At 50.0% G+C, this 23,161-nt stretch overlaps 1 protein-coding gene across 6 annotated transcripts in view; it reads right to left on the minus strand.

Moving 5' to 3' along the window:
* LHX4 (LIM homeobox 4) overlaps positions 1 to 23,161 on the minus strand; it is a 42,774-nt gene that overhangs the window by 13,684 nt on the left and 5,929 nt on the right. For 2 of the 6 annotated variants that reach the window (XM_019630816.1, XM_019630811.1), the window contains exon 2: positions 11,272 to 11,443. In XM_019630816.1, the coding sequence (XP_019486361.1) occupies positions 11,272 to 11,336 (65 nt within the window). In that variant the 5' untranslated portion in view covers positions 11,337 to 11,443. Of the gene's footprint in view, positions 1 to 11,271; positions 11,444 to 11,731; positions 11,772 to 20,711; positions 20,998 to 22,864; positions 23,151 to 23,161 lie in introns of those variants that run through there. The other 4 variants (XM_019630815.1, XM_019630812.1, XM_019630813.1 and 1 more) reach the window with 4 other exon arrangements.

Genomic DNA, 23,161 nt, shown 5'->3' on the forward strand with positions numbered 1-23,161 from the left:
GTGAGAGTGTTTCTGGATGAGACTAACATTTGAATCAGTGGACCGAGTAGAGTAGACTGCCCTCCCCAGTGTGGGTGGCCTCATTCGATCAGTTCAAGGCCTGAATAGAGCAAAAGGAGGACCCTCCCAAGAATAAGAGGGAACCGCCCGGGCCTGGCTGCCTTGAGCGGGCACATTGATCTTGTCCTGCCTTTAGACTCAAACTGAAACATCAGTTCTTCGTGGGTCTCCAGCCTGCCGGCTTTTGGACTGGAACTTTCACTCTCAGCTGCCCCTGGGTCTCCAGCTTGCTGACTGCAGATCCTGGGGCTTCTCAGCCTCAACAATCACTTGAGCCAATCCTGATAATAAATCTCTCCACACACACACACACACACACACACACACACACACACACACTCACACCCATCTCCCCTGATCTTTCACCAGCACTGGCGTCCTGCCTCCTCCTGAGAACACCGCACTTCCTTGGTCTCAGGGCCCAGCTCTCCTGGTCTGCTCTTCCCAGCTGGCAGCCGCCATCTCCCACACCCCTACTCAGTCTTACTCCACCCCCCTGGGGATTTCACATCCATCTCCAGCCCAGACCTCTCGCCTAACTCCAGCACAATATGTCTCCCTGCCTGCCCTGCACGCATCTCTACTTGGATGTCTGAACTCCTGACCTGTCCCAGGACCTGCTCCTCCTGTGGTCTGCCCCCTCTCAGAGAAGGGCGACTTCATTCTTCAAAGCTTTGGATATACCACCCCACCCCCCACCCCTGCTGTTCCCCTGCATCGCGTTTGTCAGCAAATCCTGTTGGCTCTACCCAAAGTTACATCAAGAATTGAACCACTTCTGGGCTGCCAGTTAGCTCAGTTGGTTAGAGCGCGGTCCTTGTAACACCAAAGTTGCCAGTTCGACTCCCACATGGGCAAGTGAGCTGTGCCCTCCACAACTAGATTGAAAACAACAACTTGACTTGGAGCTGATGGGTCCTGGAAAAAACACACTGTTCCCCAGTAGGTTTAAAATAATAATAATAATAATAATAATAATAATAATAATAATAATAATTAAACCGCTTCCCACCACGTCCGTCTCTGCCTCCCAGTTCAGACACCACCACCCCTCTCCCACCGCTGCTTCTGAATGGGTCCCTTGCTCAGGCCCTGCACCAAATCCTTTCTCCACACAGTAGCCACAGGGGTCCTGCATCATGTCACGCTCCTGCTCAAAGCCTTCCAGTGCCTCCCCTCTCACTCACAGTAAAAATCCAAGTCCCTGTCTGGCCAACAGGACCCTCCACCCTTCAGCCCCCCAGTGCCGTCCTAGCCTCAGCTCAGCCGGCCTGCCTGCTCGCTCTCCCCAGCCATGCTGGCGCCTCGGCCTGGCACTGCTGCCTCAGCTTGGAACACTCTTCCTCAGATAGCTTCAGTGGCTCACTCCTGAATTTTCTGCAGGTCCCCCCTCCAGTGTCGCCTTCCCCGGAGGGCATTCCCTGACCACCTCCCGGCCCCCCAGCACTCCTTTCCCCCTCTCCAATGGATGTACTGTGCAATTCCTTGTTTGTTTATGGTCTTTCTCCCTCTCTGGAAGGGACATACCTGTTTTGTGTCCCTGCTGAATCCATGCCTAAAGCAGGGCTCAGGCTATGTGCTCAGTGAATATTTGGTGAATAAATAACGTATGACCCACGCCTATGGCATGCCTTAATACATATGCCCCCATTTGTAGATGAGGAAACAAGTTCAGAGAGGGCAGGTCATGTGTCAGAGGCCTCACAGCCATAAACAGTGGAGCTGGGATTTGAACCCAATGCTCTTTCTTTTTTTTTTTTCTAATTTTATTGGGGAATAGCCACGGTCATTGGTTACACATTGCTTTCATGCTACAATGGCATAGTTGACTCTAAGGAGGGCGTAGCTCACAGTGGCCCACGCAGGGATTGAACCAGCAACCTTGGTGTTATCAGCACCATGCTCTAACCAACTGAGCTAACCAGTTACCCCCCCAATGCTCTTTCTTACTCTCGGCCATGGGGAGGCAGTCAGTGGGGGCCCAGCCAGTCTCCCGTGTTGGGGAACTGCCACAGCACAGTGCACTGTCCCAAGGAAACAAAATACTGCATAACTTAATTTTATGCTTTAATTGCTTGGCGGTGATTTACAGCAGGCCGTATATTTTTTCCCCAGCTGACACTTCCCTACATGTATTTCTTTTATCTATCAGCACACTTGACAGGTAAGCTGCTGATATTTACTGTTACTGTATGTACCAATATTTCCAGCATATATCAGCACCACAGCCATGTCACGGGCACATAAAGTTCTGCCCGAGAATGGTCAGCCTTCTCCATACATTACAGTGGCCATATTTGGAGAAGGCCTGACACCAGAGAATGTTAGAGCTTTGGGGAGTGGGGACACAGCCCCACCCCTCCCATGCACACACTCACACATACACTTCCCAGGCCCACCAGAGCTGCCCCCGGTGCTCTGCTTTTTATTTGGGGTGTTTAATATAATGCTTTTCTCTTTCATGAGTGTTCAATGTTATTTTGAAATGAATGTTACTAGAAAAGCTTTTAGAACCAGTGACCTAGTCCAATCCCCTCATTTAACACCGAAGGAAACTGAGGCCCAGAGAGGGATAGTAACTTGCCCAAGATCACACAGCTCAGTTAGTGGCAAAAAAGGAGCTAGAGACCAGTTGTCCCTTTCCCTCAGCCACACTTGTCCTCCTTCCCTGCTGGGAGAAGGTTTGCTTCCCAAGAGAGAACCAGGTGTGTAGAACCCCATTCTCTTCTACAAGAGCCCAGCCCCCTCCCTTAATTTCTGTAAATGGGCATTAAGCATGTAGTCTGCACCAAGCACCGTCATGTGAATTATCTCATTTAAAACGCACAACAGCCCTTGCAGGTAGGTGTTACTATTCGCTTGACACAGGTGGAGACAGGCTGGGAGTAGTGGGCTGACTGGCCCAACACCACTCTCCCTCCTTCGCACTCCTTTTCTCCAGGCATCTAATCCCTCTTTATTCCAGGCTGGTGCTTCCCTGCCCAGGTGTTAGCTCAGCTGTTACCAAATTACCTTGAGCAGAAGAGCCACCTGGGAGGTCTGCTGGAAAGCAGAAAAGCCATCCCTGACTCCTGATCCTGGGCCGGGAATCCACACTTTTAACCAGCCCCGCTGCGGATGTCCCAGTGCAGCTGTTCCATGGACCACTCTTTGAGAAACCCATGTGACAGATGTGCTTGGCTCCCCTGCGGCATATGCAGATTGCTTGTTGTTTCTCAAGTCCCTGAAGACCCAAGGACTCATTCTGAATGGTGGTGTGGCAGGTGCTGAGACAGGCAGTGGCCCCACACATGCGCCTCATATCACACGCCAGGCTCACCCACTGTGCTGGCCCACCACGCCCACCACAGAGCCCAAGTCTGGTCTGTGGCTTCTCCTTAAGCAGGGCTTCCAGGGGCACAGACACATCCCCAGGAACCAGAGCAACAAGCCAGAGACAGCGCTCACAGGACCCTCCCCTCCCACCCCTGCCATGTGACCTCGGCCAGAGAACCAGCAAGAAATGGGGCTGAGCCAGATGGTGGCCCTGAGAGCTAAGCGTGCAAGTCTCAGGGGGCGATGGGGCAACGTGGCCAGAGCCAGGCCTGACAGAAAGGACAGCCGACTGGGAAAGCGTCCAGCGGTGCAGAGGTGTGGTGACAGGGGCCTGAGAGAGGACTGAGGCAGCAAGGATGAAAGAGAGGGCATTTGGGAGGCAGGGCCCTGTGACTTGGTACCTGAATGGCAGGGGTTTATGAGGCGAAGGAGAGAGAAGGAGGTTGGGCCTCAGCAGTGAGGCGAGGGCACTGCTGGCTGGTGTGTTTTCCTGGGGTAAAGAAGCTGCCCCCACACCGTCTACTCCCAAGTCACCCAGACCCCTCTTTGCTTGGGGTCCCTGTTTGCACAGCCCACGTGCCACCTGACTCCCAGGCTGATTTGCAACTCCTTGGTTCCAAACAGATTCCCCCAAGGCAGCAAAGTCTCAGGAATGCAGGTTCCACAGACGTCAGGAGGCCATTGACTGCAGCTGGGCTGGCGGGGGTGGGGGGGGGGGACGACGGGCACAGCTGAACTGAGTGCTGGGGGCAGGCAGACAGATAATCCACGGACTCATCACCCCTGATATACAGCCTCAGGTCCCAGGGGGAACCGCTCAGCTAAGTAATTGCTTCTGCCTTGATTACAGGCCTTCGCAAATGACTGTGGGCCTCGTCCCACCAGTGGGTTTGAATCTTACAAATGTCCGCACACACAGCCACTATCTGCACCATCTGATCGTTACCTTAAAAGGTTTAATTTGCTTAGCGAGGGAATTAGACTATAAACTATTCAGAAATTATGGAAAGTCGCACGTCAAAGAGACCCTCCCCCTGTGAGTTCCTTAAGCACATTTTGAGAGTGAGTGAGAGAGAGAGAGAGAGAGAGAGAGACAGAGAGAGAGAGAGACAGAGAGAGAGAGACTTAGCAGGTGTGTAGTTATCAGAAATAACAAGTGACCTGAAAAACCCTGGTCCCAGACTGGATCCACAACCAGCCCCGGAACTAAAGGGGCCTTTTCTCGGAGCAACAGGGTGCCAGCTAGCAAGAGGTGGCCACACAAGCACAGGCTGGTCCCTCAGGCCAGAGCTAGAAACCCCGCTCTGAGAAGTGAAGGTGAAGGCTGCAGTCGCTGCCACAGAGCTCTTGACCACACAGGGAGGGCTGGCATCCTGTGGGTAACTCATGCAGGCTCCTCACAGCCAGAGGTGGGCAGTGGCTCCAATCGCCTGACAGACCATTGCCCCTGGACGCGGCCCCACCTCCCACCCCAGGACCCGTCTGGCCTGAGGCCTTTTGTAGCCTCTGCCCCCAGGGCCCTCCCTCTCGCCTCTTTTGTCCGCCTGCGTAGATAACACCATCATGACCTTAGTAAGAACAGCTACTAAAAATAACTAAGCACTTCCTTCCTTCATCATACTCAGTCCTCATAGTAACTCTAAAAAGGAGATATGTTTATTCCCATCCCTTTTTAGAAATGGGAACGTGAAGCTCAGAGTGGTCTCATACCCCAAATCCACCCTGAGCCTGGGTTCGAACCCACACCTACGCCCTCTATGAAGTCCACCCTGTTGGCTTTGTCCCATATTAGCTAATGTCCCGTGGTCCTCTGGCCAGCTGAGAGATGGATGCCCGGGTCACCAGAGTGATGGGACAAGGTCATAAGTGAAGCCCTGACAGGAGCCAGCAAAACCGCCCGCTGGCCGGGCCAAACACAAGAGTGTGCGGGAGCTGAAACAGGCTGTTCTGAACTGTGGGGATAAATCAGCAGCGCCCAGGCTCCCAAGGACGCCGCTTACCTGCCCTTGGCTGACAGCCCTGCTGACTGCCTGGAGATTGACTGGCTGGGGGAGGGGCGGAGCCGCCTGGCCGGGTGAGCAGCCCACCAGCCACCCACTGACAAGCCACACAGCAGCCCTCCCTCCCGGCTGGTCCCCGACAGCGCCCACCTCTGCCCGCCAGGCAGGGTGGGGGCCTCAGGGGCAGGAAGACGCCCCCCAGAGAAGCATGAAGGTTTAGACGGGAACGCCCTAGAGTGGCAGTCACGCCTCCGACTTCCCCACAACCCCTCTGCAGGCCGGTGTGAGCACACACCGCTGGTGGCCAGGGGTACAGCCTGAAGCTTCTCACAGGCCTGGAAGGTCCCCGAAGGCTGCGCTTTAATATTTGTATGAATGTCGCTCCCTCTTTGATTCTATAGCTATGTTCGTTTTCCTAGTACAGTCATCGCTGGTTGGTTTCCCACATCTTCATGGAAGCCCGCATGGCGTCTTTACCCTGTGCTTCAGCCCCAGCCTACTGCCGTGGGTCCTTCCTGCCCTGCCAGGCTACCCCCACCTCCATCTGAGGGGCGCTGGGCCATTAAAAGGCATCTCAACGGGAGGGTCTCAAACCTGTGGAGGGGAAGGAGGGGAAGAGGTCGGAAGCCAGCACAGGCCCAACATTGAGGGAGGACTCTGCCCGCCTGGCCCTCCAGGACTGTGGGTCAAGTGGCCACAGTTAGGACCAGAAACCCAGAGATATCAATCTAGCACCTAGGATTGAGCTGGACATGGTTTGTACACTATCCTTTTCCCATTTCCCAGCAACTCCGTGGGTGAGAACGAATGCCTCTTCACAAAACGGGAATAGGTTCAGAGAGGCCTAGTCACTTGTTTGCTGACAAACAGCTAAACAGCTGCGAAAAGACAGGCCAGGAATTCAAGTGTTCCGTTTGAATTCCCCAAACCACTCTGCTCGTAAAATAACTCCCTTTCACAAAATGCTCCAGTATGCCAGGTCTCCTGGAGCACCTACCATTAACAGTCCCATTTTCCTAAAGAAGACACTGGAGCTCAGAGATGTCAAGGAACTTGCCTAAGGGCACCCAGCAGACAGAGGCAGCACTTGAACCAGTTCCTGTAGCAGAGAACCCGTCCTGTCTTCACTGTGCTTCAGAATAAGGGAGCTGTCAGGCTCCTCCCAGGACCCGGTCAGTGACTAGGAGGGGTCGCAGAAGCCCTACTCCCAGACCCTGCCCTCCTCAAACCCTGGTCCCTTTGCAAGGAGGTAGGAGATCCGTGACATGCTGGACACACAGCCCAGAAAGGACCTGCTTAGCAAATGCAGTGCAAGGAATTGTTGGCTCCTTAACTTGTGATTCAAATTGAATAGCCTTGGCACCACACTGCATTAGTCAACTCAGTGCCTCTCCTCTTGGGCCTCAGAATCATGTTTCCTTTGGAGAAAGGGAATCCAAGGACCCGAGAAGCAACAACCACAAACAACAGCAAAACATCAGCCAATGTTACTGAGCAAGACAGAGTTCAACAGCCCCAAAAGAAAAATGCAACAACCACAGAGTACAACCTACACTGTGTCTTTGTGCACACACCAACATCGCCCTCTGCTGCCAGTCACAAGGTATTACCACGTTTCCCCCAGCTGAAGGCTGACCTCCAGGTTTCCCCTCGGTGTCCCCGCCCCCCTGCTTCTTAGGTATGACACACCTGCAGGAAGGGTGGGGAAGGGGCACGTTTCACATTACAGTCTTGATTCCAAAAACTTCACACGGAACAAAGGATGTCCCCTGGGGGTATGCAAAGCAGTGGCTCTGCCCCTTGTGTTGGGCAAAGCGATTTAAAATGTTGATCCTAGAACTTAGAACCACAGTGCTGACCAGGGAGGCCGGGGAGCCCCACTGTCCGCCTCTGAACAGAGCTGTGGGGCAGGTGTCAGAAAAGGACAGTGCTTTTTCTTTACTCTTTTTTTTTTCTTTTTCTTCAAGGAGTATAGAGAGGAGAGTCTCCCAAATCCCACAGCTGAAAGCATTCTGAGCCTGACAGGTGAATGCAGGTGCAAGGTGCCTGTGTTCCCTCTCACAAGGCGGCCAGAGGCGACTCCTGCAGCCTCACATAATATGAGGGAAGGACCTGGGGTTCCAGGGACTTCCCCGCCCCCTCATGCCTGCCTCATGTTCTCTCTGCTCACAGCTCCACACTGCACGTGGGCCCCACCCGGGGTGCCACCTGAAAGCAGGTGCCTGGGGACATTGAATGAGCTATCACAAGGAGCAGAGCACCCGGCTCTGTGGCCACGTCACAGCCTGAGCCCCAAGTGGGCAGCGGGTCCCAAGACCCCTGGGGGTGGGAGGTGAAGCCACTCTGACCCTGTCTTCACCAGCAAGAGTGCAACTTGCTATATAGTATATACCAAACTACCTACAGCTGTGCCTCCCTGTACTGAACAGCCACAGGCCCAAAGATCGGGGGTGGGGGGTTGCTGACTCCCTATAAATCCATGTGTCCATGTGTCCTGCCTGGGGGGCCTCAGAGCTATCCAGTCTTCATGCCTGATTGGCCCTCCACTGGCATGGGGGAGAACGTTTTCAGCTTTAAATTTCTGTCCGCATGGCACCTGCATCCCAGAGTGAATGACCTGGATTTAGCACTGATTCTATGGACAGCTCCCTGGCCCTACGAAAAGCTCCACCCCTGAGAGTGGGCCATTTTACGAAGCAGGGCAGCCTTGTGGAATACGGAGAATAACGGTGGCTAAATAACCGCCTGAACATTTCCAAGGCAGCCTGGGCCTTTGTGACGCCCAGGACTCCATTCAAGGGGCAGGAAAAACTAGTCACCAAAGCACATTGTCAATTCTCTCTGTAATCTACTCTTTGTGGCATCAAACCCAGCAATGGCCTATGGGCAAGGCTCGGGGCCAGGTGTGTATGTGGGGGACAGAAAAATGAACGACTGTTAAGTCTTTCCTCAAGACAACAGGAAGATCAAACAGGTGCATGAGGAATGAACAAAACAAGGCAGCTCCTGCTGAGTCACCAGGAGGGGGAAGGAACAGGGTGGCCATGCCTCCGAGGGGCTCCCAGCCACTGAGGAGCTGCACTCCTGGCCACGGAAGGATGAGGAGACTTTGAGAGGATGGACACCGTCCTGGGATGTCCAGGGCTTGGAGGTGAGGCAATGCAGAGCATGCCTGGCCAAGGGGATACGCTGCTGGGGGTGGGGGTGTCCAGTACTGAGGAAAGCAGCAAGCTAGGACTAGAAGGGGTGCTGGGCACAGGACAAAAGGCTCTGATGGCGCAATGCATCTGGAATATTCTGTAGGCAGAGGGGGCCCTGCTGAAGGAGCTGGGGGATGGGGGTTCAGGACCTGAGCTGTGAGGTAGGATGTGAGGTCTGGTGGGTAAGCACTGGGCTAGAGAGAGTGGGGGTATCAGTCAGGAAGTCCCTGCTGAGCAAGGCCCTGGAAAGTTGCAGATGAGGACCATGGTGTGGGGAGGCCATGGAGGCAGAGGGTCAGGGCACCAGCCTGGGCGAGTGACCATCACTGTTATTTCTGGTCAAGAGCTTGTGGCTTGTAGACCAGTGCTGACCCATCCCTAGCCCGCACTCTGGGCCCCTCCTGGGTTGAGAGGGGCCTTCTTTCCTTATCAATACTTCTCCCAATCAAAACCTACACCTGAGCTGCTGCTACCCCTCTCTCCCAAACCCAGAGCCAGCCAGTCAAGGTCCAAACACCAGATGAGGCCCAAGGGTGATTCCAGGGCTCAAAGGAGCTTCTCTGGTGACAGAGCCCTAGTTCTGTGGCCGTGACAGGCTTTGCCTGCACCCCACAGGCTGCCCTGACCTGCCAGGCTGAACCAGCCAGAGGTCTGACCTGCGACATCTCATCACCCACTCCATCCCCAGAAGGGCAAAAAGGCAACATGGCCTCTGGCCTCCCTGTGGAGCTCACCGAGACTTTCCACAGGTACAGGGGACAAACTGGAAAATGGTGTCCTGACTATGGACACAGGGAGAGCTCACCCAACCCCTCAAAGCCAGGCCCACTTGCCTGTTTCCTCCTGCCTTCCTCACACGCACACAGGTTCATGTTCACAGGTGCTCACAGGTTTACAACGTGCATACATGCGTGCGCGCGCGCGCGCACACACACACACACACACACACACACATACAGTGAAATCCACCCCATCCAGGGGCCCCTAAGAGCTGCTGTGGTGCCAGCAGGTGCATCTCTGAGGGGGGAAGGCAGAGGCAAACTCTTGTTGCCTACCGAGAAGGGATGAGGGTGGAGAGGGCGGAGCTGTGTAAATGCCAGAGTAAAGGAAACAAGGCCAGGGTCAGAGGCGGGGAAGGCGAAAGGAAGATTCCAGGAAAGAGGAGAAGTACACAGAGAGGGCTTAGACAGAGAACCAGAGGCCCATCTCTCAACTGGAAGCATCAAGGATTTGGTGGGTGTGCCTGTGTCAGCCACTGCTCCCATCCTCAGGTAGCGCTTACGCACAGGTGCACGTGCGCGCGCGCGCACACACACACACACACACACACACACACGCAAGGAGACAGCAGTGCAGATTTGCCCAAAGTGTGATGGTGACAATGAGTGCTGCCTTCTGAACACAAGCCATGAAGGCAGCCCCAGTAGCTACCAAGATAACCTTGAATGTGCTTTCAATTCATATTGCACTATAAAAAAATAATTGAGAATCTTCAGAAATTCAAATGACTTTTTCCCTTGGGTTATACCTTTGGGAGGGTTGAGGAGAAATTGTGCCCTGTTTCCAAGACTGACATGTCTCCCGGTGTCTCCTCCCTGTCCCCAGAATACACAAGCTCTAAAGGACACATCCCACCTCTCTGGGGCTCGCTCATTCGTGCTGAATGTTTCCAGGTCTCCGCCAGACTCCCCGCAGTCGCAACCCCCTCCACACACACCCATGGGCCACCCCCATCCCCGGGCTCAGTGTCACCGGTGGACAATCCCCACCTCCTGTTCTTGGCTGTGCTGCTGTCGGCTGAGACACCAGGCTAAGTACCTCGGGTAATAGATTCTGGGAGAGACGTCCCAGGCTAAATGCCACAGAAAATAAATTCCAGGAGGTCTTCTCACCCTGACCCAAAGCTCCAACAGGATTTTTTCTGACGGACCCAACATCAGAATGAAAAACCGAGGGCGGTCTCAAGATCTAACACTCAGATGCCAGGCACTGTCCTAAGCACTTTACACATACTGACTCATCCTAAGCTAATAACAACCTTGTGAGATAGAAACGATTAGTATTAGCCCCGTTTTACAAGTAAGCAAACTGAGACACAGAGAAGTTGAGTAACTTGCCCAAGAGCACACATCTAATAAGTGGGTTCAAACCCAGGCAGGGTCTGGGCTCTTAACCATCACATGAAAACTGCCTCTTCGTCATGTCTCCATTGAAAGTGATGACCCTGATGGAGCCTAGCTAGACCTTACCAGGAACAACTCTGCCAAGCCTCTGAGGCCCGTGAAGCAGCCTGGGGGAAACACAACCACGGAGACTCATCTAGAATCAGGGCAGGACCCTCCGTGCACCTGCTCTGAAAGCTGCAAGAATGATACATCCAAGACAGAAAGAGCAGCTCTTTTTAGGATTTACAGGGACCCCTTGTCAGCCTGGCATGTGCTCCCTGCCGGCTCCCCTTGCAGAGCTCAAGTGACGCAGAGACCCTTGTCTTCCGGCAACGATGGGGCTGGTGATCCAAAAGGGGGACCTCAGAGGAGCAGCCTCTCAGCAGGAGGATTCGCCCACCCCCCAGGATGGACCCACCGCCCTACCCACCCTGCCACACTGCAAGCTTCCCTCCCTCACCACCACCACCGCCCAGGGAGAGGCAGAAACAGACCAGGGCAAGAAGTAGGCTGCACCTGGCTCTGACTTACTTGAAGAAGTCCTCCTTGCAGTAGACGCTCCCGGCCCTGGAGAAGCACCTGTCAGCCAGCTGCATCTGGCAATCTGCACACTTGAGGCAGGAGCTGTGCCAGTGTCTGTCCAGGACCTTCAGGATGAACTTGTCCAGGATATGCTGGTTGCAGCCAGCGCACTGGGGGATCTCTGTGGGGAGAGGAGAGAGGCCATGTGAGCTTTCCGCACAGCACTGCTAACCAGACCGGGTCCTGTGTGGATGCCTCCCATTCTGCCAGTTGTTAGAAAGGACATAACCCAAACCTCCAGGGCTGCTGCGTACAGTTGTGCAGGCTGTACACTGCACAAAGGTGCCTGGTTAAGGGGCAGATTGAGACTGACATCCAATCCCTGCTTTGCCGGTCTGGCTTAGGGTGGCTTTGACCCAGAGAGGTCACCTGTTTCTAAGAGCATCACGAGGCTACAGCATCAGCTTACCCCATTTATGCCAGTTGCAAGTTCACAGTCAACAGGCCAGGAAGACCCCAAAAGATTCCCCTCTATTTCCGTGACATCTTCACTACTGGGTGGACTCTGGGATAAAAACATCAGCCCCAAAGTAAGCCCTACCTAGGCACAGACTGAGAGGCTATCTGGCCTAATAAGCTAATGACTTGTGTAGGGGGCAGGCAGTGACCGAGGCCCAAGAGTGAGGGTGTCCGTGGAGGAAGAATCTCAGAATTTTGAGAAAGCCTCCTGAGAGTATTTCAATGAACTGCAATGGATACCATGGGTTGGCTCCATCAACATCCCCTCCTAACATATACCTTCCTGTGCTGCAGACAGACAAACTGGAAACTGCTTTTCCAGGCTCCCTTGCAGCTCAGGTTCCAAATATGATTGTGAGCCTGCCAATCAGATGTATTTAAAAGAGACATGGGGGCCAGCGTTGGTTAAGAGCTGGCTTGGGGTGCCAGAGGGCCCCAATTCGGATCCCACATATGAGAGCCAGTGACACTGCCCTCTACAGCTAAGATGCTGAACAACAGCTCAACCTGGAGCTGGGCTGCCGTGAGTCATAGGCTGCAACCCCTGCTGCAGTGGGTTGCCATGGGCTACCGTGTGTAGCCAGCAGCCAGCGTGAGCAGCCAGCAGCCGCCATGAGCAGCCGTCCAGAGGCCAGTGACTGATCTGCCTCGCCCGGAAAGAGCGCAATGATGGTGCCAACTTGGGCCAGTGAAGCAAAGTCCTCCACAACTAGACTGAAGAACAAAAAGGACAGCAACTTGTCTGTTCCCCTTCCCCCCGATTCCCCAGCACTGTTCCCCTCCCCCAATTCCCCAATAAAAAGCTTTAAAAAAATAAAAATAAAAGAGACCTGAATTCAGAACTGGGTTAAATGGCCCAGCCAAGGGGCAGGCTCCCACTGTGCTGGTGTGGTGCATGCAGAGGCTGGGAGGGTCTGCGGTTTCAATGCCCTGATCAATCATGGCAGTGGCAATGAAATTCTGGGGGCTGGGAGTTATTTCTGGAAGATTGGCCCAGAACTGTCTACACTGAGTTGAAAGCCACCTAATACCTGGTAACTGACCACTTTCCACTTAAATGGTGAAAGTGGGTTCTGTTGTCTGCCACTGAGCCCTAACCATGGCCCCACCCTCTTCTTCCTGTCCTGGGGACTTCCTACCCAGGGTCTGTTTTCCTGCCATCCCATCTTTACAAAGGGATTGCTTGGAGTAGGGGTGTGGGGGGAGGATAGTATTTTTGAGCCACTGAAGTAGTTTCAAAAACTACAAAATAGTCAGGCTTCCATGGTTGGATGAGCAAATAGTGCTAGCATCTCTAGCCATTTCCCCCCTGTACTTTCCCCCGCCCCCAAAGGGAAGGTAATAAATTAAGGACAAAAACATTAAAGTGCAAGCACTTGGCCTCCTATGATAGCATGCCATGAAGCTGGCAACCCCAGGGCTTCTCACCCTGATTATAAATAGGACTTTGGCTAATTGTTTCTTTACACATTGTCATTCCCACTAGAAGGTGGGATCCTCAAGGGGTAGGGTCAGTGTTTCTTTCTCAACTTTGTATCCTCACTGCCTAGCACAGTGCCTGGAATGCAAGAGTAACGCCACAGGTGTTAATCATTGAATAAATAATTGATCAAGTCCCTCTAAGAAGCTCAACTTGACACAGTTCTTCACTACTTTCTCCTGCACACTCGAAAACATCCACAAAAGTAATAAAACCAAATCTCTTGAATCGTATGTGTTTCTTGAATCATATCATGTTTGTTGGTTGTGATATCATTTAAAAGCGTTAACATAAGGGAATTAGCCTTGATGCCCTGGGGGCGGAGGAATTAAACACATCTAAATCTATGCAGAGAGAAAGCTTTCTCAAGTATTAAGTCATCTGTATCTAAAACTTATAGACAGATCTGTTGAGATAGTCAGTAAATTGTCATCACTAGCCCTGTACACACAAGTGTCAATCTTGGACCCAGTAAACCCTAACCCCAGCCTGTTCTCATCATGGCCATGGCAGCCTCCAACATTTGCCTGAAAGTAGAACCCATTAGATGTCTTGTTCTTCAAGCTCATTCTCAGACTAAAATGCCCCCATGAAAACTACCAGGAGTCATACTTAGGCAGATGCCTATAGACTGGGCTTGCTACCTGTCCCGGTTTGTATGATTTTTGTTTTTTTAATCTCAATAGGTTTTCTCCTTGCCAAAGAAATTGTTCAACCAGGAAGTAGTTCCAATGTACCCAGCAAGGTGCTGAGCACATGATGGCTACAGGAATTTCCATCAAATAAGAGGGTATAGTAGGTAGGATGCAGGTTAAGACCATGGATCCTGGAGCTAGACAGCCTGGGTTTGAATCCTGACTCTGCTGTTTAACCTTGAACAAATTATTTTGCCTCTCTGTGCCTCAGTTTTCTCACCTGTAAAAAGGGGGGTTGATGCTGACAATAGCACCTCACAGGATTGTTGTGAAGAGCAAACAAAGCATCCAGTATGCAGTTGATGCTCAGTAAAGGTTTGCTATCAGTAAGAGATGACTGCAGTAACCAGGTGTTGGATGTGGGGCTGCTGTGGCTGAGGGAAAGGCAAGTCAGGGACCACGCTCAAGGGCTCAATCTCATTGAACCCTGGTGGGAATTCCTGCATGGATGTCATGGCCGCACCTGGAGGCTCAGAGAGTGCCCACATCACACAGCAACTCTGCAGGGCTTAGGGGCTGCCTGGCTGCCTCCCAGTAGGTGCTCCTATGATCACACCCCTGTCTCTCTCGGGGGATTATCAGGGATCTGCAGTCCTGGAGCAGCCAGGGAGGCCCTTTTGGGTGAGCAGAGGGCATTAGGAGGCGAGAGATTTGCATAGGCGCAGGTGAGACTTTGAGGAGTGACAGGCGGATAACCAGGAGCACCTGTGCTGTAACAAGTCTATCCTGGGGAGGGGAAGGGGGTACAACTCAGGCAAAGAGAGTCCTGAAAGGCAAGAGGTGTGTGTTGGGGGGGCTGGGAGGGGAGGGCGGTTCCTCCTGCAGGCGTTTCGTTTGGAGCCCTTGCAGTGCTGAGCCAGAGGCTTGAGGGAAGAAGCTCTGCATCATTTTACAAGGGAGGAGAGGGAAGCCTAACCAAGAGGCCCTCCTGGCTCAGGAAAGCGATTTACGGACAAACGGGTGCAGAGCGCTGGCACCTGTGCGCACCAGCCGCGTGTGCCAAGCGACTGGCCCCCGGGGCCCGGCCCTGCTGAGAGGGCATCTGTGTGTGAGCAGACGCCTGGATTCTGGGGAGCCCGGACAGTACCAGTGTAGGCAAATTCACCCTTGGAGAACCTGACGGAGAGCGGGCCTCCCGAAGCTGGGCGAGCCCCAGTGGGGCGCGCGCCGGCTCCCTCCCGCATCTCGCGGGTCCCGGGCCAGAGGCCGCCGATTCCCACCTAATTGTTGTTTGGCCTGAGGGGAAAGATGCTGCTATATTTCTCCTCCCGGCCGCAAATGCACGGGGATGAGGGCGAGGATGTATGCCCATAAAATTTATTTCGAGCAAGGTATCTAGCGGGAGCCTTAATATGATGAGTATTCAAGAGAGAATACATTAAGGCTAATGTATGCAGGGGAGGGCAGGCAGGGAGTTTTAGAGGCTTGCAAGCCGAGACAACATCACGTTTAGGAACAACACTAAAAGCAGACAGACAAGCCATTTCAGCTGCCAGCTTGCAGGGGAAGCTGCCCCCTGGATCTGGCTGGGCTGCCCAAACTTGGGGTTCTCAGAGAGAAGTCGTAGGACCAACCAAGCCTTAGGTCCTCGGGTTTGGCAAAAATATAAGGGACATACTAAGGGTGCTTTTTAAATTAAAAAAAAACAACCTCTCCCACTGGGGGGAGGGGAGGAGAGAGAGAGAGAGAGAGAGAGAGAGAGAGAGAGAGAGAGAGAGAGAGAATTTTTTAAAAACAAAGATAATGCAGAAACGGGTTGAGAGGTCCATAATATACCAATAATAATAGTAAAACCAGGCATCAAGAGCCTCTTATGAACTGTGCCAGGTCCTGAGTGCATCTTACCTCAACAATCCACACAACTAGGTGAGAAAAGTATAATTATCCCCATTTTACAGATAAGAAAACTGAGCCTTGGAGAGGTTAAGCAAAGTACCTAAGGTCCCACAATGGGGCAACCAGGATTTGAACTAAGCCAGGTCTTGAGGTGGGCTAACCCTACCTGAGAGCTGGAGGGGTCTGAGATATCACCTCACCTGGCTGGCTGTACCCTGTCATTGCATAGAGGAGAGATGGAGGCAGAAAGATAGTCTCAAAGCTGCTCTGTGTGCAGGGACAAGGAAGTAGATGAGCCATTGGCCTCTTGTGTTCTCTTAACAATTGGGCAAATAAAAAACGATTGAGGCACAGATATAGGTCCTTTGGACAGAGTCTATGTATGTTGTATGGGACAGACCCCCTGGGGAGGGCTGGCAGCAGGAGTCCCTGTCCACTAGTCCCCTCCACCCAGCTGCAAGGTTGTTGGCACCTGTCAAGTTCAGATTCATCCTTGCATGTGTGTGTGTGTGGGGGGGGTGCAGACCTGTGAACTCAAGTCCCACACTTCAGGTGACAGTGCTCCATGTCATAATTTAGATTCTTGTGAATTGGAAACTATTTAGAAAATTTTCAAAGAGCAACAATTCAAGCCTTTTTTAGAAAAAAGCTTACAATAGATTATGATTTTTTTTTCTTCCTTTTTTTTTGCAATTTGGAGAGACTCAACAGGACAGAGGTTATACAGGTCTCCTACCAGACATAAAGTTGTAACCAAAGTAGCTAAAGAGCAAGAGGATTTCCAAACCCCTTGTAAACTCAATTTATTTCATGGAGTATTTGATATCATGAAATTCCACTTTAAAAACGGGAATTTAAGTGGACTCTTGGGGCCACTATGACAGAATTTGATCTATAAACGGAGTTCCCAATATGAGGAGTCATTTCATTTAAAATGAAAATTTTTATCTTATCTGCACACAAGTGTTCTGTGGTGCCGCTGTCCACTGGGGCTCTGCAGAGGGTAAAGTCAGGCATGAAAAGGCAGTGACCCCTGGAACAGCTAAGGAATCTGCAGAGATGCTGGCCCACACAGTACAATACACTCGCCATCGGCAGGACCCAGCCACCAGTGTTCTGTGTCTGGCAGGGTGACATGGCTGAAGGCACAGACCTAACAACAGAGGGGGAGCAGCTGTCTGTACACACGCAGACACCCTTACACTCACTCACAGACACATAGTCACACAATTACACAAAGACACATAACACAGACACACTCACATGCACACACACACAGAGAAACACACATACTCACCCTGAGACACATACGTACACAAAGACACCCATGCCTACCTACCACATTCATTAGGCACACAGACACACACACACATATTCACATACACTCAGACACACACACTTAGCCCACATACATGCACATTCACATGTACAACACAAACACATATGCCACAGATGCTTACACACAAAGACGTGCATATACACACGTCCCCCTATGTAGGCCAAGGCATTGTCATTCCAGAAAAAAGCCAATTCTTCTGAAGTCCAGCTTCTGTGGATAGGAAGCCATCCCTGCATAAGGGGGCGAGCTGTCCAACCCTGAAGCCGCCGGGGAAAGTGGGCAGTGAGTGAAATAAAAAACTAGGGGGAAATAGAAACATTTTGTTCACATACTTTTTTTTTTTAAACTACTGGGGGGAGTTGAAAGCTGTCAGTGTGTGTAGAGTTTAGATCTTCAAATCTTTAGGTCTGCCGAATTGTTTACAATAAATTGCAGATCAGACAGTCTGCTAGACCTGGGTTCAGATCTTGATTCTACCACGTATGTATGTGATCTTGGACAAACTGCTTCACCTCTTTGAGCCTCAGTTTTCTTATCTGTAAAATGGAGATAAGAACACCAGTCTCTTGAGGTTGCTGTGTGATCACATCAGATAATGAGCATTAAACACCTATATCCATAACCCCAGAGTCCAAGCTCAATGGTCCGCTCCCTTCTCCACTCTCATGGCCAGTCACACTTCAAATATATAAATTCATCTTGTTGGTATCAAAATTACTTCATGCTTCATTATTTCCCAAGATACTAGTTTTCCCTCCCTCACCACCCCCAGCCCCCACCCCCACCCCCAGCAAAACACTCAAAATTCTCCTCCATCCCCTTCATTCTAAAGCATCTGGAAGATGTACACCCCTTTCTAATCAGTATAAGCCTGGAGTATGAACAGAAGATCATGCAACACTACAAAGGGCTCGGTCTTTCTGAATAAAGAAATCTGGCAGATTCTTTCCTCCACAGAAAACGGGCAAATTTGCCAGGCCTTTGCCCCTCCCCACCTGTGAATGGTGAGAACAGGGAGGTTGGGACCACCCACTGCCTGGCCTCACTACACTTTTGCTGTAACATATTCAGGGAAGAGCAGACCGAGTTCAAATTACCATGTGAGTATTTTTCTTGGAAACATCTATGCCGGATGGAAAAGTAACTACTTCTTATTTGATAAGAAATGGCTAAAAACCCTTTGCCTGTAGTAGGAATCTACCTCTTCATCAAGGAAGCTCATAAAACCCACAACATAATGGCCAGCCCTTGGGACACCTGAAGTACTGCAGTGGGGGCACAAAGGGCTTATTTTTCAGAGTGGCCCATCAGAAAATGAATTCCATTTTAAGTCCCCAAATTCCCCCATTGGTGAAGTTTCAGAAAGCTGGCAAGCAGAAGAGATCAAAAGATCTGATGTGATCTGTGGTAGACCAAATTGCCCACACCCCTCTGGTGATATATAATAAATATTGTGCATTTTTATTCCCCACTCACGTTTCTTCATTTCCAAGAAAACTGCTCTCAAGGACCTAGGGGCCACCACGAGACATTTCAGAGATGGTTTGTTTGTTTGATCGATTTTAATTCTTTGAAAAATTATGTTTTCGATCTCTTTGGTCACAGAAGATCAACAGGTAAGGAAAATTTTTTTTTTTTTTGCTAAAGAGACTACTAGAACCAAAACACTTGACAAGGACTTCTAAAATGTATTTAAGAAAATACACCTTTCTGGGGAAATAGAATTTCAGATATTTCTATTGGAATCTTAATGCTGATGAATACTTTCATATTTGTAAAACTAAGGTGTTTTTTTGTACTGATAAGAATAATGGTCATTTAACCATCCTGTGATATCAGATTTAATATTTTGTAGAATTTGGACCCTAATGTGCCACCTTGGAGTTCTGGAGGCATCGCCCTTTCACTGCCTTTTAGACTAATAGAATTCCTCTTTTGTTACACAAACAATTTGACTTGACAGCCTAATGTCCAAGGACAAGGTCGTCATTGCTTCTTTCAGGATAAGGCACTGATGCGTCTAGGTCTCCCTGTTCGCAGAGCCCACAATACTCCTTGTCAGCTTGGCCGTCCTCTTGAGACGTCCAGGAGTACTCCAGCCTGCTTGGGGGGCTCCAGCTGCAAAATGGGGACCTTGAACCTGGTCTTTAAGATTGCCAACACGCTGAACATTGTCGAGTATTTGCAAATCTGCAAGCTCATTTACTCTTCCCAGAGACCCTGTGAAAAGTCAACCCCCATGTTTAAAAGGGCTTCCGTAAGGGTACACAGTTGGAGGCCAAACTGGGGCTAGCACCTTCTTTTTCTTTGGGACAGATTCTGGGGCTGACACCGAGGTGTCCAACAGTGCTCACCAAAGCCGCCTCTATCTGCTGGCTTTCACCCCACATCCTTTTGCTGGTGACTTGACTCCAGGAGTAAGTTTTTTGAGCTCTGTCTGAAATAACACCTGGCCGATGTATGTTTCCAAAAATACATAATTTTATCTATTTGTTAAGTTTCTTTACTGACTACAGACTGAAAGGAGAAGCCAAATGGGACTTTAAGGGAACATATATACAATTGAAATATGCAAATATTTTTCTTAGAATTCTCCATTACTTCCCCAATTATAAGGGAGAGAAAACAACAGTCAATGGCAGACGTTGCTGTTCCCTTACCTATAGTTCCCGAGCAGGAAAGAAGGAAGATGGTTTTAAAAAGGCAGACTGAGGAAATGTGCTCAAGTGGGGGCTTATAGATTTAGTCTGGGAATGACTAATTCTAAGGCATATTAACTTAATCCCACAGGACATACCAAGGATGGCCCCATGCCTGCCAAAACTCACCTCAGTTCTGGAATATCCAAGTCTAAGAATTATAACAGAGCTATAGTTACATTAAAATTAAACTAATTGGAAGTTCTACTACTGGATACATGTTTCAAAAACAGAACTTTTCAATTCAAAGTCACCACTGACAACAAAATCTTGTTGTCTGGTCACAACTCTGCTTTTTTAAGTCACCTGATCATTGTGACCAAAGGAGCAGAGGATGAATTCAACTACTCAATCTACACACAGGGTAAACCTGAGATGAAGGGTGTAGTTTTACACAGCAAATCGTGACTAGATATGGCTGGTTTCCCCCCTCTTAGATCTTTATTTGCCATTTCCCTATTAAAGACAATTCATTTTTCTCAAACAATTTATAGCTTCCTTTTTAATATTGTGCCTTATTCTAAACCCATGCATCTTGAAGAGACCATAGCATACTTTTCCAAAATGTTTTTAAATTTCCTTTTACGAGATCTTTTGTAACCTAGTAAGAATGATAAACATAAACAACACAGCTGAAGCACAAAATTCCAATGTAAATTTTTTTAAACATAAGGAGAAAAGGTGCATTGAACATTGTGGTATTTTTGGGACAGCTATAACATCATTAAACATAAAGATCTTAGCCAGCCACAGAAATATTGGGAAAAGCCTAATGAAAAACAAAAACAAAAACTGGCATTACATTGAAGTTAAATCATAGTCTCTATTATAATTATATTCAATTACATATTTTAAAACATATCAACCTACACACGTCTTACCTCGTTTCTATTTTCATCTTGACAAGTGACTAACGACCAGAAAAAAAAAGTCAGAAAAATCCTTCTTGTATCAGAAGTGATCACCCCTAACATTGTCCGTTCCCTCCACGTCTCCAGACTCCTTCCCACCACAGGTCCTGTTCGTTTCATTTATGGTGGTCTGGGGTCCCTTTGAAAATCCCCTTTGTTCTGTTGCTGTGTAGACAGCTCAGAAATAGTAACCTTTTCTCTAAAAGATCAAATTCACAAGTATCCTGGAGACAATGTTAATGTTACCATTTTAAGACTGAATTTGGATAACATTTTAATAGGAGTATTGTAGTAAATCAAATACATAATGTAAATATGGATGTGCAAGTATAGGATTATCTTCTAGATTATATATTGACACAGAATTCATAATCTTCAGTAGGATATTGAATATTCTCAGTAATTGCAAATAAAACAGAAAATCACATCAAACAAATCCATGGCAGTCTACGGAAATGCTGTGGACACCTCTATTTCCACTCCATTGACACGTTTAATCATTGCTAAATCTCCACAATGTATTTTTCTCATGTAGCATTCTGTAACAATATTCCATATGTTTGGCAACCTCCCCCTCATAGGAAGAAACTTTCAATTAATTTGGCTGCAAGTTTTCTCACTATTAAGCAATTCTCGGAACCAATCTCTTCACCCTGTAACATTATAATTAAAGCAAATTGTCCTTTAAAGGCATTTGGGGGTGAGATACCGCAGTAAAACATCTGTGGCTAGACCCAGACTGACAGAAAGAAGGGGGTGTGGAGTGCTAAGAAAAGAAACCCACCAAAATAAAAACAGGAGTTAGGACTTGCCTCCCAAGATGATTTTCCAGTCCACCACTAATACAGTTAACCCAAAGTACATTTTCCAAGGGTGAATCAATTTCAATTTTGCCAATTAAACCCAACCTGTCCACCTACCCCCAACAGCAGCAGTGCCTCAAAATGGTTGATTTGTGCTCCATTTTGATAAGGGCTCCTATAAATTTTTTTTAGTTGATCTCTTCCTACCACACACAATAGTCCAGCTCCAGGGCTGCTTCTGTCCTGAATTCAGAAACTGCCCTTCCCTCCTAGAAAGAGGGGGAGCGATGGACCTCATCATCCTGCAGCCTGCTCAACAGCCCCCCTACCCCCTCCAAACCGCTTTGCTGTGAATTCATGCACAAACCCATGTTTCTCCCTGCAAAGATCTCAGGAGGGTGGGAGAGGTAGGTAGGGAGGGAGGGAGGGAGGAAGGAAGGAAGGAAGGAAAGAAGGAAGGAAGGAAGGAAGGGGAGAAGGAAAGAAGGAAGACAGATATTTAAGTCATGATGGAATTTTACTAAAAGCAGTAGACCCCGTTTCCTCACATCTGTGTTGTGGCATTGTTCACACTAATTCCAGGAATACAAAATACATCCCACCCCCAGGCCTCTCCCAACCCAGCCGTTTATACAATAATGCAAACTGCTGCTATCATTTTGCCTGGGGTTTCCCAAAGTGGGTAATATATAGTACCCCCGCGGTCCTCTCCTCAGCTACACTGGTTCCAAGTCTCTAGGCATTCCAACGTTCCTCAGCTCTAACCCTGTTGAATTTCCCGAATTGAAGGAAATGGCACAGGTCCTCCATCCAACTCCACCAGCCCCCTCCCCGCCCCCCATCCACAAGTCTTCCATTTGGAGGTGGAGGCTAGTTTCCCCGTCAGAGAAGTCCACCAAATATCCACCATTCCCGACTGAAACAAGAAGCTCAAAGGAGCTTTCTTAACAATGTGGCAGAAAGAAAGGTTAGTCCCTGTTAACTAATTGTCCATCCCCGGACGCCTGCAGGTGTGGCTCTCAGGCCCCAGCCTCCACCGTCGCCTTCCCAGCGCGGGTGTCTCTCTGGGTTCTGTCTGCTAATGCGGTGCTAAGTAATCACTAATTGACTGCAGCTCAGAGTGAAAGGGCGCGAAAACCCGAGGCAAAAGGGAAGTTAGGACAATAAAAATGTTTAGGACTAGAAGCTGTCTACACCTGGTCAGCGGGGGTCATCAGGTCACTGGTCAAAATACAAGACGCCCCTGTGGGCCATGTTTTGTCTACTCAGCGGAAAGAAATTGCTTTGCCCGTTTCCCGCCTCCCTCCACCCCCACCTCACCTCTAGGAGGACCCGGTTTTAAAAACATCGACCCTGGTGTTCGCAGCCGCACAGGCGGTCTCCAAGACGCCTGGAGGACTCGCGCTGCTCTAATCCCCAGAGCGTTCAGCCCACATTCTTGCCTTAAACCCGCTTTGTTTTCGGCGTGTCAAGAGGCCAGTACACCCAGCTTTGGTCCTTCCTCCTTCCTCTAACTTCCTGCTGCTCGGGGTTATATCCCGAACCCCTTGGCTAGTAATTCCTCTCCTTTCTGATTAGTTTCGCCCTGCAGATCCCTTTCAAAGAAATTCGCCCCGT

The sequence above is a fragment of the Hipposideros armiger genome, unplaced genomic scaffold, assembly GCF_001890085.2.
Source record: "Hipposideros armiger isolate ML-2016 unplaced genomic scaffold, ASM189008v1 scaffold_950, whole genome shotgun sequence".
Classification (NCBI taxonomy): domain Eukaryota; kingdom Metazoa; phylum Chordata; class Mammalia; order Chiroptera; family Hipposideridae; genus Hipposideros; species Hipposideros armiger.